Source organism: Notamacropus eugenii, chromosome 1 (assembly GCF_028372415.1).
Source record: "Notamacropus eugenii isolate mMacEug1 chromosome 1, mMacEug1.pri_v2, whole genome shotgun sequence".
Lineage (NCBI taxonomy): Eukaryota > Metazoa > Chordata > Mammalia > Diprotodontia > Macropodidae > Notamacropus > Notamacropus eugenii.
The window spans coordinates 721212622-721230181 of record NC_092872.1 but is presented as its reverse complement, the minus strand read 5'-3'; the positions used below and the strand labels follow the sequence as shown (position 1 = coordinate 721230181).

The 17560-nt window shown below is 42.0% G+C and overlaps 1 protein-coding gene across 1 annotated transcript in view; it reads right to left on the bottom strand.

The window, feature by feature from the left end:
• Positions 1-16588, bottom strand: part of LOC140522099 (uncharacterized) — a 36410-nt gene extending 19822 nt beyond the window's left edge. The window contains exons 1-3 of the mRNA XM_072637140.1: positions 16466-16588; positions 15054-15149; positions 10715-13279 (exon numbers count right to left, since the gene is read on the bottom strand). Of these exons, the coding sequence (XP_072493241.1) occupies positions 10715-13279; positions 15054-15149; positions 16466-16499 (2695 nt within the window). The 5' untranslated portion in view covers positions 16500-16588. The remainder of the gene's footprint in view (positions 1-10714; positions 13280-15053; positions 15150-16465) is intronic.
• Positions 16589-17560: the final 972 nt, after the last annotated feature.

Here is a 17560-nt window from a genome sequence, read left to right as displayed (position 1 = left end):
ACCTGTGGTGTATGAATGTAGTGGAATACAATTACAATAAGAAATGATGAACAGTCAGATTTCAGAAAAACCTGAAAGACTTGTAGAAACTGATACAAAGTGAAATGAGCAGAACCACGAAAATACACGTCAGCAAAATTGTGTGATTTCCAACTATGAATGTCAGCTCTTCTCAGCCACACAGTGATCATCAGCACAGTGATCTAAGGCAATTACAAAGGACTCCACAAGGAAAATCCTGTTTGCAACCAGATAAAGAACTGATGGACTCTGAGTGCAGATCCAAGAATACTTCTTTCACTTATTTTATTCTTTTTCTTTTTGTATTTTTCCCCTTTGACCTGTTCCTTCTTTCACAACTGTGATTAATATGGAAATGTGTTACATGATAGCACATGTATAACCAATATCAAATGGTTTCCCATTTTAGGAAGAGGGGAAGGCATGAAGAAGAGAGAGAAATGTGGAACTCAAAATCTTGTAAAACAGAATGCTGAAAATAGTCTGGATGTATAATTGGGGGAAAATACTATTAAATTATTAATATTGATATTAATTAATATAATATTGATATTAGAATAATTTTAAATACATACACACATATATCTATCTCTATTTATATGTGTATGTATATGTGTATATACACACACATATTGTATATATACACATACATATACATATATACATATACATATATACACACTCAAATATACTTTTCCCTATCTCTGTTCCCCAACCTGATCTTACCCAAAACTTTATAAGACTGCCAACAAGACCTCATAGATCCCACTCACAATGTGGGTCACGTTGCCCAGGAGGAGAGACTGTCTCTATTGTCCTCTGTGGAACCCTGAGACGTACTTTTATGTAGAGAGTGTCACACTATTGAGTGGATAAATAAACCACAGTTTACTGCCTGTCTGTAACCTATGCTCCTTTATTCTGGCTGTCCCTAGCAAGGACCCTGAGGAAATTCTACCAACAAGGTGGTCCTGTGTTCTGAGGGGATAAATGAAGTTTACTAAGGAATGACAGAAAAAGGAATGTAATTTTTATTGTAGGCCTATAGGGAACTCTCCAGGTAAGGGAATCGCTGGATGAATACTAAAGTGTAAGGCTCTGTATCACGGCACTGGTCCCCTATTGAGCATATGGCTAGAAGAGGACATTGTGAGGCAATGTCGGTACTAAAGTAGGGAGCCATAGCCAGGGCAATCAACCGGGCCTCTTTGCCTACAATCCTTACTCTTAACTGTCTCCATGAAGTTCTAGCATTGGGTCTACCCCACAGTTGGAAGATGGAGATGGGGAGATTTCTCAATGGAATCAGTTTTACTGCATGGTGTACTTGGCAGGTTGATGATCTGAGGTTTGAATGTAAGACTCAAAATGTTGCCCTTCTTTTGAATTTACAAAATCGGTGACAGGAATTTCCATGAAGAATCACATAGAGGTAGAGAGAAGGAAATTCCCGTCTGTGGGTATTATGGCTGGGTCTGAGACGTCAATCCCAGGGAATGTAAGGGACACTGATACACGCACAAACTATCTCAAACACCTTTCTAGGGAAGGAAGCTTTGTTCTATAAAGTAGTACAAGAATTTGGGGTGTCTAGCTCTAGATGATGGGATGCTGGACTGGGTAATGGATGGCCAACTGATGGAAAGCCATTTGGCTGCTGGAGCCTCAGCCCTCTACCCCCATTTCAGCCTCCTGCTGTGATGGTACCTTCAGAGTTAAGACTCTTCTTCCTAATTCTGCTGCTTCCTGCACTCTTCCTCCTTCCTTCCTCCTTATTTGGTAATTTAGAAAAGGTTTTCATTTTACTTGACCAGTGGACAAAAGGGCAGTTCCTTCCAGGCCTCTAAAAGTATCTATATATCAAATGAAATACAAGGTCAGGACGTGAGTGTCTCTGGTCCTTCAACTGGAGCAGACATCTGACCATAGAAGTACCCATGTGCCTGGAACAAGGAAGGTGCTTAATAAATGTTTATGAACAAACTGATTGATTAAAATGGAATGGTTTCTTTAGGTCTCTAGGATAAAATACAAAGCACTCTGTCATTTAAAGCCTTCACCATCAAGCTCAGCATCCCTTTCCAGACAAATTACATAATACACTCCTTTATTTCTTCTACAATCCAAATTAAAGTGTTGCCTTACTCTCAATCACAAATGATATTTCACTTCCTGTCTCCACACTTTTGCCCAGGCTGTACCCTATTCCTGAATAACACTCTGCACACCTCTGCCTCTGAGAATGCATATTATTCTTTAAAGCTGAGCTCAAGGGCCTGCTCTTAGAGGAAATCTGTTTTCTCTGGCTGCTCATGGTTCATTTTACATATCAGCTGAGATTACCTTTCTTTGGACGTTCCCATGGCTTCATTCCATGTAAGAAAACACTTACATGTAAGAAAATTCATGCAAAGAAATTCAATGTAAGCAAATCCTTGTACTTCATGCAGCCCTACTCGTGGGACTGGGTCCATGAGAGTGAAGAAAAGAGTCTGGGAACATTGTGAGGATGGGGACCCAAATCCCATTGAGATGAATGTAGGAGTTGAGCCAGTCTCCTCTTCCTTTCACTTACAAAGGCTGACTAGAAGGCAGAGGAGTAGTAGTGAATACATTTGTGTGTTTTTGGCACTAAAGGGAATGGACAGGGCCTTGGGCCATCATACCACCAAGAGATCCCTTGGGTCAGAGAACAGAATAAGAGACATTTCCCAGAGATAGTCAGTGAATGGGTGTGACCCTGCCAACAGCTCTATAAGGAACTCTCAACATGCCTGCTGGGAGGTACACTCCAAACCTCCTCTTGTACACATTACCCTGAGGTAGCCTATAAGTCCATTGATCTCCAGGTGGAGGAAATGAGGAGTCTCTACCAGGGCAGTGGCTTGGGGATTCAGGTAATTCACCTTGGGTTGAAGTCAGGCCCGGGTCATAATGAAGCCTGCCCTGTGAGCCCAGTGTGGCCAGGACTGGAGGAAAAGGAACCTAGTCTATATCATGGCAGCCAGGTGGCTCAGTGGATGGAGCAGGGGGCCTGGAATCCAAAAGACTCATATTCCTGAGTTCAAATCTGACCTTAGACACTTACTAGCTTGGTGACCCTGGGTTAATCACTTAACCCTATTTGCCTCAGTTTCTTCATCTGTGAAGTGATCTAGAGAAGGAAATAACAAACCATTCCAGGACATTTGCCAAGAAAACCCCAAGTGGGGTCACACAGGGTGACAACTGAACATTGGCAACTGCCAACTTTCTATCATTTGCTACAGAGAACTAGAGCAAAGCCTCCTTACCATAAACTTAGGCTGCAAAGAAGAAAAAACACATTATGTGGAGGCAAAGAGATCAATGGACTTGTAGTGTCAGCATTTCCCTGTTTGGATTTTGCACTTTGTTTCCCAGAGGGCTGTGCTACCTTCACTCTGCCTTGGTTATGCAGACAGTGGTTGTGACTGATGAGGCTCTGTTAGAAGGAGGGGACCTGGAAGCCCTGGGTGACGTGAGCCTGCCCAGAGAGCAGGAGCTGCTCTGTCCTCAGGACCATAGAGGAAGCTGCTCTGAGGTGAACTTCCTGAATAGCCTGGGCAGGTTTTTGTTCAGGGCTGAAGCACTGTGGGAATGGGGAGAGCCTAGACTGCAGACAGTAATAATCTGCAGCAACCTCAGGCCCCAGGCTGCTGATGGTGAGAGTGAAATCTGTCTCACACCCACTGCCATTGAACTGGGCATGCACTCCAGATGCCTGTGCAGTAGCATAGTAGATGAGGAGCCTGGGGACTTGGCCAGGCTTTTCTGCTGGTACCAATTAAAGTAGACAATACTAAACTTATTTCAACTCTCACTGGCCTTGCAGCTGATGCTGGCTGTCTCTCCTGGTGATGTAGACAAGGATCCTGGAGTCACAGTCATCATAATGGCTCCTTGGAAATCTAGGAAATGAACAAAAGTAGATGACAGAAATAAGTCAATGTCCAAGTCAAAGTGTAGGAACAAGAAGATTTTCTGGAGACTACTGAAATTGGAAGCAACTTGTAAGGAGTTATTATTGGCTGTCAACATGAGATAGAAACCATCTTTCCCACAGACTTGCCAATGTTTGTAATGTGTGGCTGGCCTAGGGGTCATCAAGTCTTTAATCCCTTGTAACCTGTGGTCTTCCAAACCCTTCACTGCTCTACTGGGTCTTAATCTGAGCCCAGCGCACCAGTAACCAGAGGAGCTGCCCTGGGGAGACCTTCCTGGCCTTTAGACACCTGCAGAGAGAGCACTCAGAGCCCTGGGAGGGCAGGAGGGAAGAAGGAAAGCTTTGATACCCTGAGCAGGACTCACTACAAGGTCATTGGGTCTCCACATGCCAAACAGTCCCAGGACTGGTAAGAGCTTCACCTCAGGAACCCAGTAAGCCACACTGAGTCACGCTGACTGAGACTGGCTCTGGGGGAGGAGCCTCACTCTTTTATGTCCCCAGCTGTGTTACATCAAGAGCAAAGGCAAGCTCATGTTTAGTACTGGTACTACTTGTTTGGGCAAATGAGGAGAGGCTTCTCTCTGTGTCCCTGGACTAGATTCCCCATAGCCATGAGAGAGCTCCAACCCTGGGCAGGTGGCAGAGACAGCAGGAGCTCACAGCTTGGAGGCTTTAGAGGTGCCTCCACTGACCCTGCTCCTGGACCTGCACCACTACCTCCCTCTGCTGGAGAAGGTGTGAACTCAAGGAGGCAGTGAGGAGGGTGAGACTCATGGACAGATCCTAGCTTAAGCCCCTGGGAAAAGCCCAGCAGAGCCTCTTTCCGAGGAAAATGGGTTTCGACAGTCACTAGATGACGTTACTGTATTTGTTCTGAGCATTGAGGAAACAAAGGTTATATCTGCCCTTGTCCGCATTCTCCCATTCTAGACTTGCCATGAAGGTGAGGACCCTTTCTGTGATCCATCCCATACCCTGCTTGTGACTCTTTCCAGAGGTGCGGATCTGTGTCAATCTGTGTGCCAATGTGAGGACATGAAAGTGAGAATAACGGAGTAAGAGACACACTGGAGAGTAACTGATTTCTGGATAATCACTTCTGTCCTGGGGGATTAAAAGAGCCTGCTGTTTGGCATCCCAGCCCCCAGCCTCTTTTCTTTCATCAGCCAACAGTGAATAAACACACGAACAAGCAGTTCTGCTTTTGAAAAATATTTTATTTTTTCCAATTACATCTAACAGATATTTTAAACTTTTTTTTTTGAATTTCTGAGTTCCAAATTTTCTGCCTCCCATTCCTTTTCTCTCATTGAGAAGCGAAGCAATCTGACATATGTTATACATGTGCAGTCAGGCAAACCCATTTCCAGATTAGTCGTGTTGTAAAAGAAGACACAGACCAAAATACCCAAAAAAAAGCAAAGAATAAAAAGTTTGCTTTGATCTGCATTGGAAATTCATCAGGTCAAAGGACATTTAAAAAAGATGGGGAAAAAACCAATGCTAAATGCTTGGGACAAAAATGAAAAAGTGGAATGCTTCATGCTCCAGAGGGGTTCATAATCTAAGGGAGGATGTGATAATAATATTAATTACTATTATTATAAGGGTGACATTTTCGATTGCCCTCATGTTGGCAAAGTACATTGAAATTTTATCTCCTTTTACCCTTAGAATTGCACTAAAAGGGAGGTGCTACTAAAAAGTAGCACTAATGGGGGGACTGACCATTTTACAGATGAGGAAACTGAGACACTCAGAGTTGAAATGACATCAAGTAAATCTCTGAGGCAAGATTCGAACTTAGTTCTTCCTGAATCCAGGCCCTGGTTTCCTTGCACTGCACCACTTTGCTGTCTGCAATGTATCTATAGAGGCACTGATTCATCCAGACGTGATTTGGTGGGAGCAATTCCCATACACAAACATCAACCTGTGCATCTTAGAATCTTCTCTATAAAGCAGAGTCCTGAGGAGTTGTGTTTAGCACTCAGAGGTTAAGGTGAAGAACACAGCCAGCATGGGTGAGAATCAGGATTGGATGCTGGGTTTCTTGACTCTCAGGTCACCTCCCTACCCCTCATTCACTGTGGCCTCATCTTTATCACATGTGTTTATATCATGAATATCTGTATTTGTATCATCTGTCTATATTACCTATCTGTCTTCTGCACCTTCCATGTCTATATCTGCCTATGCTGGGAGAGGAAATGGGGACAGAGAGAGAAGAGGGAGGGCTGAGGATCCTTCCATTTACTTTGGGGAACACAGGCCTGAGAACACCAAGGATATTTGGGGAAAGAGTGTAAGCCTTGGGATGTGACCTTGCTGAGTATCAGCTCTCCCTGAGCAGCTGTGTGACTGTGGTGAGATGACTCAGCCTCTCTGAGTTGGCAAAATGATGGGAGAAAAAAACGTTTATAAGAGTAAAGGAATCTCTGAGTGTGAAGGGTTTGTTGAAGGCATCTAATGTAACACTTTCTCTAAGGTGTGAGTGCTCACACAGGACTTAAGTAATGAATAAACATACAGAAGAGGAACTGAAGGATGATGGTTCAGCCTAGAAAGAAAGGGAAGAGAAATAAGAATGAGCTTCAGGAATTTTTCTTAGAAGAAAAAGTGTAGAAAAAGAAAAGAATCAAAAGTCATAGAGGAAAAGGGATAGTGAACGAAAGACTTCACTTCAACAGAGAAAAGAAGGGGTCAAAGGGGGCATTATGTAACTAAATAAAGAAGGAAGAGATAAAGAAAGCAGAAAATAAAACTCTAAAAACAGGGACATGGTGGACAACTAGGAGAGAAGGTGGAGGCTGAGGTGAAAAGAGCCAGTGGGAAGAGAGTTGGGTTAAAATAGATAGAAGAAAGCTAATTATCTGGATAAAGCAGTGCCTAAGAGTGGATGGGGAAAACAGCCAGAAAACTGAATTCAGACAAAAAAATACACAAAGACACAAACGCTGCTTAATGAATGTGAAGAAAATCCCTGAGACCCCTCTGACTGGGTCCACTCCAAACTGATGCTCCATAAACTCACTGGGGGCTACAGTGCTGAGAGGCAATGTTTTACACCTTTGTTAACTCACTATCTCACTTAGCATCTTTGTTCTGCAGGATGTTTTCATCCTTCAGACTTTCAGTAGCTCAGTCAACCATGCTTTCTCAGTTGAGAACCTGCCTTCATATTCTCCTGAAGAAAATGCAAGTCATTCTCAGAGAGCTCCCTGTTCTTTTCTCCTCATCTCCCATTTCCAGGCACCTTCTGCCACTGTCTCCTCCTTCACCCTGCCTGACCCATATGAGGAAGCCCTGCTCATGTCAAAGTCAACCTGCCAACATTCCTAAGCGACCCCATTCCATTCTCTCTTTTTCAGCAGATGACACCTCCTATCATCAGAATCCTCTCATTTATGTTCAGCCTCTCCCTGCTTCCTGATTGTTTCCCTCCTGCTTACAAGTCAACAAAAATGTCCAGCCTCTCTCCCTGTTACCTGCTGTCCTAGAATCTCCCCCATGACTGGTGGGAGGCATACTGCAACACACTCAGGTGCACACACAGGAAGCCTCAGGCAGCCAATGAGGCCTTGTCAATCCCAGAACCAGAGACTGAAAAGGCAATGACTGGGGTGGGCCATTCAACTTTGTTCCTTGGCCCTGCCTAGGTCATAGGAAGCCCAGTTCTGTGAGGTGAATGGGGGCAGCTCTTGAGAAAAAGACATTTAATCTTTGTCCTTGCTGCAGAGAACTGGAATGGAGATTCCACCAAAGGAAACTGGGTTCGCAACAAGAGAAACTATGTCAAGGCAAAGATTTGATGTGGGTTTGAAAGGTCAGCAAATCTCCAGCATATTCCACTTTGTCTCCCAGGGATCTATGCTGAGTCCACTCTGCCTTGTTGGTTGTGTTTGTCCTTTGTTTTTCAATAGGACTGGGACATCAGGGAAATGATGACATGACTTGCAGTTGACTTTGACTTGAGACAGGGAGGGCTGTGCAAGATCACCAGCCTCACTTCTCCCTCCAGAGCCATCTGGAACAAGTTGACAGATATTCATCACGATGACTGGAAGTGACCCAGGATGCAGTGGGAGACCCTGGCCCTTTTAGGCCAAGGCCTTTTCAAGTTCCTCACTTTGAGTGAGATAGTGCCCATTCATTGAATAGGTCTCTTGAAGAACTGACATAAGGGATGGCCCCTTTAATTAGAAAAAGAAAAAAAAAATCAAACTTCGAGAAAAAAACCCTGACAATTGCCAGGCAAAAGAGAAACAGTTACTATTGACATTCACTCTAATCCAGGGTGGCTGAAAATATAGGGAGGAGAGGAGAGGAAGGGAAGGGAAGGGACCAGTGTCTGACACTGTATACCAAAATAAATTCCGAAAGGGTACATGGTTTAGGTATAAAGGGTGATACTGTAAGCAAATTATGGGAGCAAGGAATAGATTACCTGCCAGATCTATGCTGAATGGAGGAATTATGACCAAAGAAGAGACAGAGAACATTATGAAACGCAAAATGGATAATTTCAATTACACTAAACTGGAAAGTTTTTGCACAGACGAAGCCAGTGCAACAAAGCTAAGGAGGGAAGCAGAAAAAGAATTTTTACAACTAGTGCCTCTGATAAAGGCCTCATTTCTAAAGTGTATAGAAAATTGAGTCAAATTTGCAAGAATTCAAGTCATTCCCCAGTTGATTAAGGGTCAAAGGATATGAACAGGGAATTTTCAAAGAATTAAAACTATCTACAGTCATATTAAAAAAATTCTTAATATTGTACAGGAAGCAACAAGTAAATATATCCTGAAGAAAAAGAATAAAGCAAAATGGCTGTTTGATGAGGCCTTATAAATAGCTGAGGAATGGAGGAATGGGAAATGAAAAGGGGAGATTTCCTCAAATGAATTCATAATTTGTGAGAATATCAAGGAGAATTATCGTTTTCTTAAATGACATTGGCAAAGAAACAGAAGAAAACAACTGAATGGGAAAGACAAGAGTCCTTTTCAAGAAAAAATGAGCTATCAAGGGAGTATTTCCTGAAAATAGGGGCATGAGGATTTCTGGAGCCAAGATGGCAAGCTGGGGCAATCACTTGTCTATACTCTTCCAAATTCCCTTTAAAACAACCCTGCAATAATGGCTCTGAACCAATTTTGGAGCAGTGAACCACATTACCAGCCTAGGATAGCTGGAAGGGTAAGCAGGAAAGGTCCCTCACTACAGTGGGAGAGTGCAGTAAAGTGAGGAAGCCAGTGGCAGGCTTCATCCTAGGGGGTCATGGCATATTTTAGGGAAGTCATGAGCAACTTTGGGGTTTATGAGATAAATTCAGTTTCTTTCTAGGGCTTCATGCACTATATGAAATATACAATGTCTAGTGAGCTCTGTGCTCCAGGGAAAGACCAACACCCATTCATTAAATTCTTAAGTCTTATCTCCAGGAAGATTACTCCAATGGACACAAACAAAAATATTTATGAGGCTCAGGTGATGACTTTCCTACCATTACTGCTTTTCTAAGACTTCCCTGTAGTGTGAAGAATGTGGTGCCTAGTGACCTGCTTCGTCCAGGAAAAGGCTGGTCCTCACTGAGCACATTCCTAAGTTTTCTCTCCACTAGGAATCCTTGATGTAAAGGAAGAGATGATCTCTGGCTGCAGACCTTCCCTGAGTCCAGGCAGGGCTTGTTCATGAGGTGAAATTTCTGGTGTCTAACAAGTTCAATAGTCCATCTGAATGTTTTTCCCCATTCATTACAGGAATATGGTTTCTATCTCAGGTGAATTCTGATGGAAAATAAGGAATGATGTTAGCCTTAATACTTTTCATATTGATTATATTAATGAGATATGTCCTCTAGAATGGATTCTCTGATGTGAGAGAAAAGAAGATTTCTCCCATATAAAGAAACAATTACTGAAGGAGAACTAAACTTTTCTCCTATTTCCTCATTCAGAAATTGGCCACTGTAAGTGATTCAGCCAGTCTTTGAAGGGCAGGGCTGATGAGCAGATGAAGTCTTGGGCAAGACTTATTCAACTTGACAATTTAGATATGACCAAAATTTAAAGAGATTTTATTCTAGGTGGACTCTGGCCCATTGTATTTTAGTAAACCAGGTCTGAGGGGAAGTGGACCTCTCTGATCCAGACTGCCCCAGGCAATGGCGATCTGGATAGAAATAAGTCTCTTTGTCCAAAACTGAGTGAAGATTCATGTCTCCCCACTGAGTCCCTCATTAGAATAAGTCAAAATCTCATTATAATACTCCTTCTGATTAAGTTTTAACTAATCAGGATTGATTTAGGCCTGTAGGTTAACTCTCACTTATCTAAGGGCATATAAATGTTGAAAGGTCTCCATGATTCATCTTTAGTTTGTAAGAGATAGTTAATGACCCTTGTTTTTATTAATTATTAATTGGCCATAATTAAATGATTACCCAGAAATTATGTTTCTTAAACTTTGCTTTCAGCAGAATTGTATGGTAACGTGATAATGTATATAAAAGGTTTTATGACATTGTGTATCTCTCCACTATGGATTCTGTTATGTGCAGCAAGTAGGGAGTTTAGTTCTGAAAGCTTTTTCCACATTGACTAAATGCATAAAGTTTCTCTCCAGTGTGGATTCTGCGATGTACAGCAAGAGTGGAGTTGTAACTGAAAACTTTTCCACATTCATTGAATTCATAAGGTTTCTCTCAAGTGTGGATTCTCTGATGTTTAGCAAGACTGGAGCTGTATCTGAAAGCCTTTCCACAATGATTGCATTCATAAGGTTTCTCTCCAGTGTGGATTCTCTGATGTTGAGCAAGTCTGGAGCTGTATCTGAAAGCCTTTCCACAATGATTGCATTCATAAGGTTTCTCTCCAGTGTGGATTCTCTGATGTTGAGCAAGTCTGGAGCTGTATCTGAAAGCCTTTCCACAATGATTGCATTCATAAGGTTTCTCTCCAGTGTGGATTCTCTGATGTTGAGCAAGACTGGAGCTGTATATGAAAGCCTTTCCACAATGACCGCATTCATAAGGTTTCTCTCTAGTGTGGATTCTCTGGTGCACAGTAAGTAGGCACCTGTGTCCGAAAGCTTTTCGACACTGATTACATTCATAAGGTTTCTCCCCAGTGTGGATTCTCTGATGTTGAGCAAGTCTGGAGCTGTATCTGAAAGCCTTTCCACAATGATTGCATTCATAAGGTTTCTCTCCAGTGTGGATTCTCTGGTGCACAGCAAGTAGGCACTTTTCTCTGAAAGCTTTTCGACACTGATTACATTCATAAGGTTTCTCCCCAGTGTGGATTTTCCGGTGCACAGTAAGTTGGGAGTTTTGTCTAAAAAGCTTTCCACATTGATTACATTCATAAGGTTTCTCTCCAGTGTGGATTCTCTGATGGGCAGTAAGTGAGGACTTTTGTCTGAAAGCTTTTCCACACTGATTACATTCATAAGGTTTCTCCCCAGTGTGGATTCTCTGGTGCACAGCAAGTTGGTAGTTAAGTCTAAAAAGCTTTCCACATTGATTACATTCATAAGGTTTCTCTCCAGTGTGGATTCTCTGATGTGCAGCAAGTAGTAAGTTTAGTTTGAAAGTCTTTCCACATTGATTACATTCATGAGGTTTCTCTCCAGTGTGAATACTCTGATGTAGAATAAGTTTGAAGTTTTGTCTGAAAGCTTTTCCACACTGATTGCATTCATAAGGTTTCCCTACACTGTGGATTCTCTGGTGTACAGCAAGATGGCACTTTGTTCTGAAAGCCTTTCCACATTGATTGCATTCATAGGGTTTCTCTCCAGTGTGGATTCTCTGATGTTTAGCAAGACTGGAGCTGTCTCTGAAAGCCTTTCCACAATGATTGCATTCATAAGGTTTCTCCCCAGTGTGGATTTTCCGGTGCACAGCAAGTTGGGAGTTTCGTCTAAAAAGCTTTCCACACTGATTACATTCATAAGGTTTCTCTCCAGTGTGGATTCTCTGATGGGCAGTAAGTGAGGACTTTTGTCTGAAAGCTTTTCCACACTGATTACATTCATAAGGTTTCTCCCCAGTGTGGATTCTCTGGTGCACAGCAAGTTGGTAGTTAAGTCTAAAAAGCTTTCCACAATGATTACATTCATAAGGTTTCTCTCCAGTGTGAATTCTCTGATGTGCAGCAAGTAGTAAGTTTAGTGTGAAAGTCTTTCCACATTGATTACATTCATGAGGTTTCTCTCCAGTGTGAATACTCTGATGTAGAATAAGGTTGAAGTTTTGTCTGAAAGCTTTTCCACACTGATTGCATTCATAAGGTTTCCCTCCACTGTGGATTCTCTGGTGTACAGCAAGATGGCACTTTCTTCTGAAAGCCTTTCCACATTGATTGCATTCATAGGGTTTCTCTCCAGTGTGGATTCTCTGATGTTTAGCAAGACTGGAGCTGTCTCTGAAAGCCTTTCCACATTGATTACATTCATAAGGTTTCTCTCCAGTGTGGATTCTCTGATGTTTAACAAGACTTGATCTCCTTGCGAATGCCTTTCCACATTGATTACATTCATAGGGTTTCTCTCCAGTGTGGATTATCTGATGTTTAGCAAGACTGGAGCTGTCTCTGAAAGCCTTTCCACACTGATTACATTCATAAGGTTTGTCTCCAGTGTGGATAATCTGATGTGCAGCAAAACTGGAGCTCCTTGTGAAAGTCTTTCCACATTGATTACATTCATATGGTTTCTGCCTTGTGTGAATCTTCTGATGTACAGCAAGGTGACCTTTAAATCTGAATCCATTTCCACGATGATTACATTCACAAGACTTCTCACCATTGTGGATTCTCTGATGATGAGTAAGACTGGAGCTCTGTGGGAATGCCTTTCCAAGTTTGGTATACCCATAAGGTTGCTCTCTAGTCTCCATGCTCTGATGTACAGCAAGACTAGAGCTGCAACTCCCAGTCTTTCCACACTGATTACATTTGTGGGGTTTGCTCTCACTGTGAATACCGTGAGGAGAAAGGAAGGATGAGTGTTCACTAAAAGGTACACCACATTCATGAGACTCATGTGGTTTCTCTCCAGTATGAATTTTTTGACAGTATTTCAGGGACAACTGTTGACTCATGTTTTTCCCATAATGATGATAACCATAAGGTTTTTCTCCTGTGTGGATTCTGTCATTTGTAGCACAAATTTCTCTCCCAGTGATGTCACAGAGACTATCACTCATAAGGTTTTCTTCATGTGTTTTCTTCGCAGAAATCCTTAGATTTTCAGTAGTCTCTTTCATTACAGGTCTAATCATTCCTTCTGCAAAAAACAGACAGTAAAACATATACACAGAGACACATGTACACAGATATATAATTAGAAACCTTGCCCTCCATTGCAAGAAAATAAACTGATCTACATGGTCCTTCCCCAGGTGAAGAAAAGAGTCATAAAAGACAGAAGCATGATTGTCTTAAAATGCCATTAGCTCAAATTTGCAGGATAACTTGACTTACAAAGAGCTTCAGAGACAAACATATTGGGTCTGCAGAAATATCTGTGAAACTGGCAGACCTAGCATTCTTATTACAACGTCTCGTCAGGCCATGAACTCAGAATTACTGAGTGACCTGAAAAGTATCCCTGCAGGTGACACTGCCCCACCAGCCCTGAAAGTGGGCATGATCTGTCCATGGAACTAGATGGGCCTTCTCCATGGCACTTACTTTTGTTCTACATTTTTTGAGAAAAAAATGTTTTATTTTTGTATGCTTGACTTTTCTCTCCCTCCCTTTGGGTCTTCTTATTCTCCGAAGCACAAAAATATTGAAATCAGGCCAATTCATAAGCCTAGAAAGTTGAAGGGAAAAGAAGAGTCAGTCATTGTAGGTGGCAAGCTTAACTGTTGCCTTATTGTGAGAAACTGCCATGGCAACTGCCAGCCTTGAGCAATCACAAGTGTGATGAGTCAACAGCCAGCAACACTGGACCAGAGACCCCACGAGACAGAAGATCAGGACTCACTGAAGGCTGGGTTATAGGTAGCTTTTATTACTAGACATATGTACAAATTAAAATATGTCCTTTTAAAAAGCTAAGTAGTATTGTGCATGTAATAGACAACAGTATATTAGAAACATAACTTTTATATGCACTGAAAAAAAGGTCAAGTGACTCACTTGCAATATTTGCTTTACCACCAAAGTCTGGAACTGATTCTGCAATATGGCTGATGTGTACCTGGATTTTTTCTCATTCTTGTCTCTATTCTGAATCCTCCCCAATTCTATTCTCCTTAAACAATTATTAATTTCACACCTACAGTTCCCCTTTATTCCAATGTATCCCACTGAACTAGATAGCTTTCTGCTCCCAAACATTCTCCTTTCCCTAGATCAATTAAAACCAAGGTTCCTGATCTGTTGTTTCTTCTCAACCATTTCCATGTTTCTATGACAGATGGGCAGCTCCTTGACAGCAGGAACTGCCTTGTCCCTTCCTAAAACTTGATAAGGTGCCTAGAAAACTAGAGGTGCTTAATCCATGCTTATTGATGGACTGCCAGGACCCATGACTGACGCCAGGCCCCAGCTTGTACCTCAATCTCTATATTCTGGTTTCTGTCTTATTTGTCAAATGCAGCTTCTGGCCTCAGCCTTGTTTCTCTCCTTTTTACACCTTATCTCCTATTTCAGTGAACTTTCTCTAGTTCTAAACCTGATGGGACCTGACCAGATGCATGGTAAAGATTACAGAGACTTCTTTGTAGGTTCTTGAAGAATCTCTTACTATGGAACACCTGGGAATTTCTACTACCCACTTCATCAGACTGAGAGTGGCTGTCAGATTCAATGAATCTGCCAAACAGTTCTCCAAGAAGGGTCCAAAGATCGAGCCTTGGAGATCAAGGAGGGCACATGGGTTGATGATTTACGTAAAGTATATCCTAGGATTAATTCTATGTGAGTGACAGATAACTAAAAATCTCTGAGAAAGAATTCCAAGTCAGGTGTTCCTGCCCCTAAATCTAGCACTTGCACTGCCCCAAGACCCAGAGTCACAGCTCTCATATACCTGCTTTCCTGTCACTAACCTGTACAGCAGCTCCTCAGGCCTTCTTGTTCCAGCTTTTGTGGTACTTCTCTTTCCTCCAAATAAAAAGCCAAACATTCTCTGGGAACTAGAAGCCCTAAGGATGTGGAATAAGGAATGAACATGGAGAAAAACTTAAAATTGAGTTTTCTTTAGGGAAAATAGTATACATACAAAGCTGCTCCATTTTGAGAATCACTCCAACATGCTCACACACATCTGACTTCTTCCATTAATGCTTGTAACCAAAAAAAGATGTGCCATATCAGCACTGACCTCCAGAAAACTAGAGCTTGATGAATCAGTTTTGGCTTTGTCTCCTATCCACCCAAGAAACCTATAAAACCTTTTCACTGTTTCTTCAAGGAGTGCCTTTCATGGTGAGATTCTCCTTTTGGGGAACTCCATGAAGCTTACTCAAATTCAAATTGTTAGCCAGTCTGTGATTCCTACCATGTATAGGGGGCATGAGAGCAAGGAGCAAAGGATGGTTCCCAGAAGCCCTTAAGCATGGTTTCATAGCATTCATTTTTGAGAACTTTGGGGAAAGGTGGGGGAGAAGGTCATGGAGCCAACTGGGAATGAGAAAATTAAATCATGGTGCACCTTCACCATAGGAGGGATGCATTGCAGACTTTCCATAATCTAGAAATTAAGAGGCAGCTGGTAGTGCAGAGGAGAGAGTCCTGGGATGAGAATGAGGAATGCCAAGGTTTAAATCCAGCCTCAGACAGTTACTAACTGTGTGTCTCTGGAAAAGTCACTTAACCTCTGTTTGCTTCAGTTTTCCCAAATGCCAGATGGGGATAATAATATGAGCTAATAACATAATATTGTAAAGAAGTACTCTACACAACAGCTGATGAACAACAGGTGAAGACAAAGATTCATTTCCCTCCATCCTTTTCCACCACCTGTACTGGATAGTGGAGGCAATTTAAAGAAAGACTAAGGAGAAACATGTGACACTTGGCACACCCAGAAGATGAGAGTTTCAAACTGATGCTTCTCAAAAAGAAGGATATCCTAAATAATTGGCCCATCCCAAAGAGGAAGAGGGTACAAAGAGAACTATACTTTCTGAGCACTTTACAGAGATCTGGCAAAAACAATGAATGTCCAGGGAGAGCTTGGGGTAAATAATCCAGAGGATTAGTTCTACAACTGAGATGCTTCACCACTGATCTCATCTTTGACTTCAAACTGCCTAGAATTGCCAAGAGACAGCTTACAGGAGCAACAAGGGAACATACATGTTATCTTCACACCATCTAGTCTGATGTAGAAGGCAGCAGAAGGACAGAAGAACACCCCATTTCCCTTCCTGGTAATTGATAAATGATCCAAAGCCAGCACAATAAGGGATGAAGATACTGCCTTTGATAGCAGTGGGGCCAGGGGAAATGTCCTTACCCAAGGAGAGTAGGTTTTGGGCATTCTCCAGCATGACCTCCTTGTAAAACTTCTTCTGAGGATGGTCTAAGAGGTCCCATTCCTCTGGGGTGAAGTCCACAGACACATCCTGGAATGTCACCAGCTCCTAAAACATCAAGAGTCACAAGACTGAGACCTAAAAATGACTCCAGAATTCAGGCAGTCCAAACCTCATCAAGTGAGAAGAGGAAACTGAAGTGCAAAAAGGGGACTGACCTAAGAGTCATATCCTTGTTGAGTAAGAGAGTCAAAACTTAAAACCATAGTCACTGAGAAGTCACTGAAAATTGAGAAAAGTATTTGATATGATCAGTTGGAATAAACCTGAAGAATGTCTTACTATAGAATGTGGGACAAATTTTGTGTTGTTATCTGTGATTCTGAAAGATCTCAGGAAGAGAAAGAGAGAAATGTGAAATTTCTTCCTTATTTGAACTGATAAAAGCAATGTTCTAAATATTATATCAGGTTTGTGAGAAGCTGGCAAGTAGAGTGTATTCTGGGGTGTGAGGGGCAGAATGAATGTTTGATTAAAGGAGAGGGAGGAAAAATATCTAGCTAATTACCTCAGAGCCTGAATCAAAGTTCTATCCAGATAAAACATGAAAACGATTCATGAGATATTTAATTATAACCTGAACTGAACTAAGGGAGATGAGACTTTTCAGCCAAGTGAAGGAGAATTATGTCATTACATTGGGTCTTGAGACTGCCCTAGATATAACCTGTCATGGCCAAAGCATCTCTACCTTCTCTTTATGATTGCTTGCATTTGTCAATAACTTACTATTTCATTAATAAAATATTTAGTAAGGTAGTTGTTCATTGTTGTTGGATTTTTGTGTTCAAAGCAGCCTAAAAAGACATCACTACGTAAGGGTGAACGTACAATGTTTGTGACCATGGATGATCAGACTAAAAGAGGCCAGAAGGCTTTACCACAGGCTGGGAACAAATAGTCCACATGAATATTTGGGGTGGAGAGGCCTCTCCATTTGCCCATCTCACTATTCTTTTGACATGCTACAATTCTGCACCATGTTCTTTGATGCTGATAAGCTATTCTGGGTAGTC